Below are 11,707 nucleotides of genomic sequence, written 5' to 3' on the forward strand. Positions count from 1 at the left end.
ACATTTTAGCCAACCCCATGCTGCTGAAAAAGTTATATTTAGGTGTTGATTTGATTGAACAGGGCTGGCAGTAATCAGATCTGTGTGTGTCTAGTCCAGCTGAACCCCATTATGAATGCAGTTTCATAGAGTTGGGGATTGAGCAATTAAGGGGCACATACTTTTTCACACAGGCCCAGTTGCTATTGGATAACTTTTTCTCTTCAATACATAACATTATCATTTAAAAACTGTATTTTGTGTTTACTCGGATTGCCTGTGTTTTATGTTAAATTAGTGTGAGCTACACACAAAAAAGAAATCAGGCAAATACATTTTCAAAACACTGTAAATAAATGCTACTATTAATAATATATTATTATATTACAAATATTTATTTTGTGCGGCTAAAGCAAGTTGTGTAGAATTTACACATCAATAAGTGGAATATGAAAATAATTTAGTGAGATGCGCGCATTGAATATGTATATAGACAGTTACACAGGGATGGGAGGGGATCAGCTTGACGTCAGTAAAAAATACATTACCTCTATATAAGAGAGAAAGAAGTCTACAGGTGGAAGAAAGTGACCAGCATTCCCAAGAGAGCACAATATTAGATTGTTTTGCCGGCTAATCATTTAAACATGCCGAATTCAAACAGCTCCACATCTTCCACAAAGAGCATCCGAAGAGCCCCGTCTGAACTCGAGCGCTCCGATTCTATCACGGTAAGATTTTTTTAAATTTTATTTCTTATTATTTTTTAAACAATATTCACTTTTATCAACGTAACTTCTGAAAGATATAGGTTAATTTGGTCTAATAAATACAGATGAAAAATGCAGCTGCTCTTAAAAGTAGTTGGGCAAGGAAGCCACTCGTGAAAATTAATGTCAAAATATCACATTTTAAAATATTATGATGTTTTAAATGATGAAGCGATTATTAAACTTGGATAGGTTGGTTTGGTGGACATCTGTGTGAAATTTAGGGGGAACTGATTTATGGCACTAACTAGATTTTACTAAACTAACTGCATGTGCGGAAAGGCATATTCATAGGCTATATATATTTATCAAGCCTATACTGTAGTTTTTGTGAATAATGCATCTTTTTCTTCTCGAATATTATTGTTATATGTTTATCCGAACCTCTCCGTTTTTAACCATCACCGCAAATGTACTGCGTAAAAATGAAACTTCATTGGAGTCTCCATTTTACGCACAGCATTACGCGGTGACGAGTGGACCCAAACGCTTTGAAAAGCACTTTAGACGTAACTGTAACAACAATTTAAGGACAAATGATTAAATCTAAGCTATACGGCAGGTTTACATAGACTGCATTGAAGTTCTTATGCGCTTTTGGCGATGTAAATCACCTCCATCTGATGTCCACAAGGTAAGCACGGCTACATTATTATGCTTAATCCAAATGCATATTCTAAACGAAGCCAACATAACATATTTCGTGATGTTTGCCCGTGTTTTCGAACAGTCTCAAAGGTTTGTGGGAAGGCGACAGAGTTTGATCGAGGACGCGCGCAAGGAGCGCGAGGCGGCGGCCGCGGCGGCGGAGGCTGCGGGTCTGAGCGAGCAGATCGTGTTCGAGGAGAGCGATGGAAAAGCGTTCCTCAGTCTGTTCTTCTCTCTGAGGAGTTCAAAGAGCCCGGCGCTGTCCCGCACTCTCAAGGTTTTTGAGGTAAGCCCTGATCGGATTAAAAAAAAAAAAAAACAATATTAATGTTTTGTTTTTAAAATGCTGGATCCTGCTGATTTAAAAATATGATGTGGGACAAATTATAAAGGATCAAACAAGAAATTCAGTTCATGTAGTGGGACCATGTTTGGATTCTTATTCGAACCCAGTCCTTTAGTAAAGCAAATTATGATAAAAAAAAATAAAAAATAGCAATCACATTTGTATTCCTTTATAAAATTTACTAGGCTTACACTGTAAAAATGTTAGCAATTGTTACCTCGAGAAGCAATTTTACACCTTAACATTTATTTTGCTTTGACCTAATGTATTCAGGTTGATTCTGAGAAGTTAAATGATATTATTTACTGTAATCAAACAGTTTTTTTAGATTCACATGAAAGGTTTTTTTTTCAGTGTTAACAAGTGCTTCAAATGATAATTATTCAAATAAAAAATGTCATCTGAATAAATCTGAAAAATTTGTTTACACCAATGAATGTCATTATTATGGGTTAGATCAAGTAGAAATGCTTGATCCTTGAAATATCAAATAGCAGGTTGTTTTGAGTTTAGCCCCGAATGTATTTTGAATTGTTGACTGACAAATATGAAACCGGACAAAAGCCTATGTAAACCCCCGAAATCATAAATTGAATTATTTCATTGTGCTTTGGCTTTGCACATACTGCATACAGCCTGTAAGAATAGACATAGGCATAATCTAGCCTATAGAATAACTTCCTTTGCTGTCGGTAGCCTATGAGCGACTCCGTTTCTTCCTCTCTGTTGAATATGCAGCAGGTAGGGGAGGAGCTTGCACAGTCGTTGACGTCAACAAACGTTACTTAGTGGCGAGTTAACAGCAGTTAGCAGGAAAGACAGCAAAAATTAAGCAAATGAGGCTTTGGGGATTTTTCCGAAAGAAGTCAGTGGGTAAGAATTCACATTTGTTTTTGTCCTTAAAGTCTTAAGATCATCATCTAGCTGGCTTTCACCCACAGTAGGCTAAACCTCAAGAGTTGTTATCTCTAACGTCCTTGTGTAACTTGACGCGACTTGGTAGCTCCGTAAATGCATTCGCCTCTCACGCCGGACACCGCGGTTTGAGTCCCGTTCGGGGTGTACATTCCTTGTCTATCAGGTGTTTTTTTTCGCTAAGGATAACCAATAAGCATTAGCATAAAATGTATGTGTGACTTGTTTTGTGATATTAGTTTGTAGGAAATATACACTTTGATTTGATTAAATGGTTTTGTAGAGTGTAGCAAAGATGAGCAACAGACTGAGGAGGAGCAGCAGCAGCAGCTGTGCCAGAATCAGGCATGGAAACGGCTAACAATTAATCAGTCACTTTACTTTTGAGAAAGTTAAAAGTGAAACATTGTTTATCTCAATGATCCTAATGAAAGGATTTTGACAGATGAACATGGAGAATTATATACAGTTCGATGCCATAGTATGTCAATGAACTTAGACTAAACTCATTCATGTATTGCTTTAACTTAGGATCTTATACATCATTTTGACTATTTATGTCAAAAAATATAAATTATTTATATTCAATATTTTTTTTTACCTCACTTTACTCACTATAATATAACTCTTTTGTGATGACTTTATGGTAATGTACATGAAAATTCAAGAATCATGATAGATCTAAGGGCAATCCCACTGATCTGCTCTTCCCAATACATTTTCTTCAATGGTATTGGTCCACAATTTGACATATGTAGCACTTGATGAATTAGTTGTTTGAAGCTGATTGCAATAAGTTATGTGCTGTATCTGTTCTTTTGCATCACAGATGATTCAGGGAGGAGAGAGGATGAGTTAGTCGAGGATAGTACTAGAGTAGAAGATTTAGGAACTGTAGAAACAGGCCCAGCCAGAGCAAAACTCAAAGAATACTCTCTCACCAGCTTTGGACTACAGGGAAGTGGTTGCTAGTGTGAAAATAAAATTGTCTGGGCTAAGCCCCGGATGTCCATCAATGCTGGAAACGCCTCTGGTTGTTTCCACTTTTTTAAATCTTTCATTTTAAATCTGAAATATCAGTAAGAATTCAGTTAGAAATGCGCATACAGAAAGAGAAGTATTGCAAAAAGTACAAGTTGTTTCTGAACTATTGCAGCTCAAGAGTCTTCACAAGACTTATGTTGTTGTTTGTGGAACAGAAAAAAATACAAAATAAATACTTTGATTGTATATTGAAAACTCCAAATAAGGGTTCTTCATATATTGTTCTGGAGTAACATAGCAACTAATTGTAAAATAGCAGAAATGTATTTAAATTAGCTTTCTTTTTTATTTATTTGTTTTCAAAAAATTTCGTTTCATCATTTACCAGAAATAAAGTTCATCACATTTGTATCTTAATAATGCCACTTATACAATATGTTTATCCTATAACATACAGTATATGTTAAAGGGATATTCCAGGTTCAGTTCAATCAACAGCATTTGTGGCATAATGTTGATTACCCCCCAAAATAGTTTCGCAAAAATCTGGGTACAGTGAGGCACTTCAAATGGAAGTGAATGGGGGCCAATCAGTAAATGATAAAAAAATTCACTGTTTCAAAAGTAAAGCCACAAGACATAAACACTATTCATGTTAAAATGATTTTAGTGTGATAAAATCACATACTAACATTTTCTAAGTGAAGTTATATCCAGTTTTACAACTTTATTGCTATGATGATGTAACAGCAAACAACTTTACAGCTCGGATAATAAATAGTGTTTTAACAGAATAATTATTGTAAGTGCTTTTATAAAATGACAAGCTTCATATTTTTGTGTTTAAACCCTCCAAAAATTGGTCCCATTCACTTCCATTGTAAGTGCTAAATAAATATTTGTGGTAATCAGCATTATGACTCAAAATACCTGAAATATTTCTTTAAATCATATTTTTGCTAGTGACCATACTTTATACCATGCTTTTTGCCTTACCATACGTTTGATGGTGATATCCTGACTTGCTATTTTAGAGCTTCTTATTCCTCTGAATGTTATTCTGAACAACTGATGTTCACCTACTGAACACCACAGACATTTGAAGCCAAGATCCATCATCTTGAGACCAGGCCCAGTCGAAAGCCCAAGGATGGTTTGGAAGATCTGGAATATTATGTTCAGTGTGAGATGCATCTGTCGGATGTGAGCACGCTGGTCAGCTCCCTAAAGAGAAGTGCAGAGGATGTCAAAACCACAAAAGAGGTTAAATGTAAGTCAACTGAAATGCTATGTAACTCTGATTGTCTTTATTTGACAGCAAGTTAAGCTTTGTTTTTGTATCTTTGTCTTTATTTAGTTAATTGGTTTCCCAGAAAAATTGCTGAACTGGATAAGTGCCATCATCTTGTCAGCAAATTTGACCCAGATCTGGATCCGGATCATCCAGTAAGTAACAGATTAGTTGCTCCTTAATACTAGAATAGAAATGTGTCAGAGAAGAATGCATTTCTTTTTTAAGACCCATTTAAATAATTTCTCAAAAATTTTTATAGAAAAAAAAAATATATATATATATATATATTGTATTTTCTCCCCTTTTCTCCCAAATTTGAAATGCCCAATTCCAAATGCGCTCTAAGTCCTTGTGGTGGCGTAGTGACTCACCTCAATCCGGATGGCGGAGGATGAATCTCAGTTGCCTCCACGTCTGAGACCGTCAATCTGTGCATTTTATCACGTGGCTTGTTGAGCGCATTACCGCGGAGACATAGCGCATGTGGAGGCTCATGCTATTCTCCGCAGCATCCACACACAACTCACCACATGCCCCACTGAGAGCGAGAACCACATTATAGCGACCACGAGGAGGTTACCACATGTGGCTCTACCCCCCATAGCAACCGGGCCAATTTGATTGCTTAGGAGACATGACTGGAGTCACTCAGCATGCCCTGAATTCAAACTTGCGACCCCAGGGGTGGTAGTCAGCGTAAATACTCGCGAACAAAATATATACAGCTTCAGGCCTCTTTCAAGTTCTCAAATCTTGTCTTAGATGTCAGATGGATTGAAGATAGCATGCTAATAAAAATATTCTTTTGACTGTGGAAAGCTTTTCCAAATGTTTTAGAACCACAAGTCCAAAGGTTTTCTTTTTTTTTCCAGGGCTTTACTGACCCTGTTTACCGAAAGCGACGGAAGATGATTGGAGACATTGCCTTTAAATACAAACAGTATGTTGCCACAATAATATTTAGCATTGCTTTTCTGGACATGTTGGTTTTTCACAGTTTTTTTAATTTTTATTGACACCTATGTCTGACCAGCGGTGAGCCGATTCCTCGAGTGGAGTACATGGAAGAGGAAATCGGAACATGGTGAGATAATACCTCCTCCCCACATTTGGCAACTATATAAGGTCTAAGTTCTTAGTATTTGTGTTTGTTGTGTGCAAGCAGGCGTGAGGTTTACTCAACCCTGAGAGATCTGTACAAAACTCATGCCTGTAGTGAACATTTAGAGGCCTTCCAGTTACTGGAGAAGCACTGTGGCTACAGCCCCGATAACATCCCTCAACTAGAGGACGTGTCCCGCTTCCTAAAAGGTACCATGACCAGAACAGAACATAGGTTATTCAAATTATTATTAATCACATTTGTTTTGTTGCTGCAAATTCTCTTCAGTATGGCAGCAACATAAGGTGATAAAGTGATTCATTTATGATTATAGCCAGTGTTGGGTGTAATGTGATTTCTCATAATCAGATTACATGTATTGACTTTTGCCTTTTACGTGAACTGTTTTAGAAAGTAGCTTAAATAAAAAGTAATTAGTAATGTGATTACATTTCTATGAAGTAATCAGTGAAGTAAACTAATTACAAATTTAGAGTAGTAACTAGTAGTTTGTAGTGGATTACTTTTTTGATTAACTTACCCAAAAATGATTATAGCTACAACTGTCTGAACTATAGCAGGAAAGTTTTTAGTCAGCAGCTTCTCTCATACTTATACCTTATACAATTATATGTATATCCGTCTCTCTCCTAACCATTTATTAAATCTCTCTCTCTCTTATACTCTTCATAAAGAGCGCACAGGATTTCAGCTGAGGCCGGTGGCAGGACTCCTCTCGGCACGAGACTTTTTGGCCAGTCTGGCTTTCCGTGTGTTCCAGTGCACACAGTACATACGTCATGCATCCTCTCCAATGCACTCCCCTGAACCGTAAGAGATGGCCAAGAACACATTTGACATTTCTCCAGATAATCAACAACACTCTAGCGACCACTCAAAACACCTTAGAAACTGCTTAGAAACCACCAAACAATGTCTTAGCAACCACTCAGAACACTGTGGAAATCACTTATCAATGTCTTAACAACCTCCCAGAACACCAAAGCAACTGCCTAGCAATGCTTTAGCAACCACTCAAACTTCCTAGCAACCATTTAACAATGCCTTAACAACCACCAAGGACACCCAAGCAACTGCCTTTTAACCACTTATAAATGGACTAGCGATGACACAGAACACCCTAGCAACCACCTAGCAATGCTTTAGCAACAACTAAGCAACTGCTAAGCAACCACCTAGCAACCACATAGAACCCCAAAGCAACAGCCAAGCAACCACCGAACGTTGCATTGAGTTTCACGCCGATAGCTAACAAATCTGTCCAATTATGAATTATGTATTTTGTCATTTTTATTTTTATGTTGCACCGGCCAATATGGTAGTAATCTTGATACTGACACCTAGTGGTATGGATGCATCAAGTAAATGCAAATTTAATACTGGTGCAATTGAAGGAATGCACAATTCTCAGTCAGCCATGCTTAAATTAGTAACATTAGAAAGTAAAATAGAAAGTAATTTGTAGAGTATTTTTTTCTGCCCTGCGATGGACTGGCGACCTGTCCAGGGTTTCCCCCGCCTTTCGCCCAATGTTAGCTGGGATAGGCTCCAGCCCCCCGCGACCCTGTACACAGGATAAGCGGTTGACGATGGATGGATGGATGGATGGATTTTTTTCTGCTGGCATTATTATCTGAATATGTGACACACCATATAGAAAAAAAATGTTTTTTATAGAAGTAGCTCTAAGATTGGATCTCGTGTGAGTTTACAGGTACATCATTTTAAATAAATATGCTCTATTAATTTCTTGATTTGTAAAGTTTTTATGTTTACATTATTTTACCAGGAAACAATACAGAGTGCAACTTTAAGCATATGCAAGTGTAAATTCACATTAGCTCATCTCTCACAGTTACAGTAGCATCCATATGTTTCTCTTTCCAGGGACTGTGTCCATGAACTTCTTGGTCATGTACCTATTCTGGCAGATAGAACATTTGCACAGTTTTCCCAGGTAAAAGACCTACTATGTACTGAATGTATATCCTGTTTTTGCAAACATAATCAGTCCTTGACTTAAGCAGAGTTTAGTACCAAGTGCTGAAGTCTTTTTGACTGATCTCAGAGTATTGGTCTGGCCTCTCTTGGAGCCTGTGACGAAGATATTGAGAAATTGTCGACGGTGAGTATGAAGCACCTCGCATCTTATAAGGCATTGCTAACTCTATGTATGAGCTAAATAGCACTAATATGTTTCTTCCTGTGTGTTTTGAAGCTTTATTGGTTCACAGTGGAGTTTGGATTGTGTAAGCAGGCAGGGACAATCAAAGCGTATGGAGCAGGACTACTGTCTTCTTATGGCGAGCTGGTGGTAAGTAGCAGTCAGTAATTTAAGTACATTTCAGCTTTAAATTCTTATTGTATGACATTAGCATTTGACATGTGTCTATTTCCTCAGCATTCACTCTCAGATGAGCCAGAGAGACGGGAGTTTGACCCGGACATTGTAGCTGTTCAGCCATACCAAGATCAGACTTACCAACCAGTCTATTTTGTGTCCGAAAGCTTCTCTGATGCCACAGAGAAACTGAGGTCAGTTGCATCACAAATATTCCACTTCTGTTGTGCTTCAACCTGGTCTCATTAAATCATGTTACTCTACCTGCAATTTTGCTAAATAATTTTTACGTTGTTCTTTGTTTGTATCGTGTAAGTTTCCTGGTGAAATGAACACTAGAGTCGCAAAAACAACAATGACTGTTATTCCTTTTCACACAAATCACGAGTAAAACTGCAGATTATCAGTCCATAAACACTTACTTTTTAACCTGTTCCTCACGCAATGGTATCTTCTGACATTTAAACCTTTTTAGTATAGCACATGACTTGTAAGGCAAAACCATTTGCATTACATCCCCAAGTACATTTACAAGCTTTTCAAGCATAATCGTAGTTGATTTCTGAGTTGATTTAAAACTCAACATAAGAGCATAACTCTAAGGAAATGTTCTTCCAAAAATGAAAATTGTTTCTTGATTTATTCATCCTCATGCATCCCAGATGTGCATGACTTTCTTTCTTCAGCAGAACACAAATTAAGATTTTTCAGCTCTGTAGGTCAAACAATGCAAGTGAATGGTGACCAGAAATCAGAAGGTCCAAAAAGGACATAAAGGCAGCTTAAAAGTAATCAATTCGACTCAAATGTTTACATTAATGTCTTCAAAAGCGATATGATCGGTGTGGATGAGAAACACATCAATATTTAAGTACTTTTACCATCAATATCCACCTTTGACCAGCCTCAACAAGTATGTGGCTGAATGTGAAAGGGAAAGTGTAGATTTACAATAAAAATGTTTCTCATCCACATCTATCATATCGCTTCTGAAGACATTAATGTAATGTAAAAAATTTGAGTTGAATTGATTACTTTTAAGCTGCCTTTATGTCCTTTTTGGACCTTCCGATTTCTGGTCACCATTCACTTGCATTGTTTGGACCTACAGAACTGAAATATTCTACAAAAAATCTTAAATTGTGTTTTGCTGAAGAAAGAAAGTCATACACATCTGGGATGGCATGTGGGTGGTGAGTAAATTATCAGAAAATTATCAGAAAATATTTTGTTTTGGGTGAACTATCCCTTTAAAAAACTCATCTGTTTGGGAAAATGTAACTTGGTTTTAGAACCACTCAGTGGACATTTCAATTGGATCTGCAGCAATACGTGTACGTAATCATTTTCATAAACAGTGTAATGTCATTTTGCAGTCAGTTGTCTCATTTCCTCCATGCTTCACATAATTTTCATGAGATCATGCTGATATAATTAGTTATGAAATTAATGAAGGAATGGATTTAAAATGCATTACAAAAAATTCTAAATAATAGTAATAATAATAATAATACTAATGATACAGTATGTTTTAGTTATATAGTGCGTTTCTTATACTCAAGGTGGCTTTGCAAAGCAAAAAGAGAAACTCAGAAAAACATACTGCAATGATTAAAATACTCCATAATCAAAGCAAGTGCAAATTAACGTAAGTAAAATAAGGATATTTAGGATACTGCATAAATTTACTTTTATTTGTACTGTAATTGTTTACAATTAAATCATTAATATTATTTATTTAACATTATTTACAATTGTTTTTATTAATTTATTTTGACAGTTGATGCATAATGTTTTATGGACTTTTTTTTATCAACATCAAGATTTTAGGTTAAGATTTGTTTGAATGAAAATAAATGATCATTTTAAATGGTTGCATTGTGACAAATTTTGTACAAATATTCAATGCATTCTCTCCATTAATATAAAGTCACAAAAGCATCATAATAAATAATATATAAATAATTATAAAAGAATTAGCAAAATTCTGTTTTACAATCATTTTAGATAAGGTATAGCAGGACAATATTTCCCAAAAGTATTTTATGCCAACAACCTATTTGTTTATTTATTTTTTTTTCAATTATTCTTACTCTTTAAAAAAAACACACACATTAAAATGCTCTTTAAAACATATATATACAAGTGCTATTTAGCAAAATAAAGAGGATATTTATTGCATACATTTATTTAAACTTTATGTTTACATTTATTTAAATGTACTGCATTTATTGTCTTAATTATGTGCAATTAAATAATTACAATCATTTATATTGAATTAATGAAAGTTATATATGTGTGTGTGTGTTTTTTTTTGTTTTTTTTGTTTTTTTTACAGAGCATATGTGACACACATCAAGAGACCATTTTCTGTGCGGTTTGACCCGTACACAGACAGCATAGAAGTGCTGGACAACCCGTTGAAGGTCAAGTTAGGACTGGAGTCCATTAAAGATGAACTGAAGATACTCACAGACGCCCTGAATGTGCTGGCTTGATTTTGCCGTGATGATCCAGTCAGCTGTCTCATTCCCTCCATGCTTCACGTGTGACAGTTTCATCATTGTGCTGTGTGTCTACATCCACATCTGCTGCTACAGACGCTGTTGCTTTTAAAAAGTGCCATCTCAAAACCTCGCATCGGAACTTGATTCCAAAAACCATAATGGATAACTCGAAAACGAAATTGTGTCAATATGACTTATTTTTATTTTTGAATGGAACGGTAACACTTTACAATATGGGTCCGTTTGTTAACATTAGTACAGCATTAGTTAACATAGAAATAACAGTGAACAATACTTTTACAGCATTTCTGAATCTTGTTTAATGTTCATTTCAAGATATAATAACATCAACGAAGATTAATAAATGCTGTATATATACTTAAAAATATATACTTTCCATTGTTTGTTCATGATACCTAATACATTAACTAATGTTAAAGAATCGAACCTTATTGTAAAGTGTAACCAATAGAGCATATGAAGTGTAAATCTGTTATAAACGTTATTAAAGATAATGATGCCAAAAGCTATAAGTATTTATGAAGTATCTCCAGACAAGGTAGTACAACTATATTAAATTAATAAAATATGTACAGTATCAAATATTTGTTAACAATATACAATATGAATGTATAAGTATTCCAAACATATTCCTAAACTAGTCCATCAACATGTTGATCTCATGTATTCTCCTACAGATGTTAAAATATTTTCTGAATACTGAAAATCTCATCATTCATAAAAAAAAACAAAAACAAAACATTGGCCTAATTAATGGTGCCTGTTTACATTCGTGTTTC

At 35.6% G+C, this 11,707-nt stretch overlaps 1 protein-coding gene across 1 annotated transcript; it reads left to right on the forward strand.

Annotated features, from left to right (window-relative positions):
• Positions 1-573: 573 nt before the first annotated feature.
• On the forward strand, positions 574-11,470 carry LOC127640431 (tyrosine 3-monooxygenase-like). Its single transcript, XM_052123007.1, has 13 exons — positions 574-710; positions 1,480-1,683; positions 4,738-4,912; positions 5,000-5,088; positions 5,809-5,876; positions 5,970-6,020; positions 6,102-6,247; positions 6,734-6,869; positions 7,947-8,016; positions 8,128-8,184; positions 8,278-8,373; positions 8,461-8,594; positions 10,739-11,470. The coding sequence occupies exons 1-13, from the start codon at positions 627-629 to the stop codon at positions 10,896-10,898; spliced, it is 1,470 nt and encodes a 489-aa protein (XP_051978967.1). The 5' UTR covers positions 574-626; the 3' UTR covers positions 10,899-11,470.
• Positions 11,471-11,707: the final 237 nt, after the last annotated feature.

Source organism: Xyrauchen texanus, chromosome 49 (assembly GCF_025860055.1).
Source record: "Xyrauchen texanus isolate HMW12.3.18 chromosome 49, RBS_HiC_50CHRs, whole genome shotgun sequence".
In the NCBI taxonomy this organism is placed as follows: domain Eukaryota; kingdom Metazoa; phylum Chordata; class Actinopteri; order Cypriniformes; family Catostomidae; genus Xyrauchen; species Xyrauchen texanus.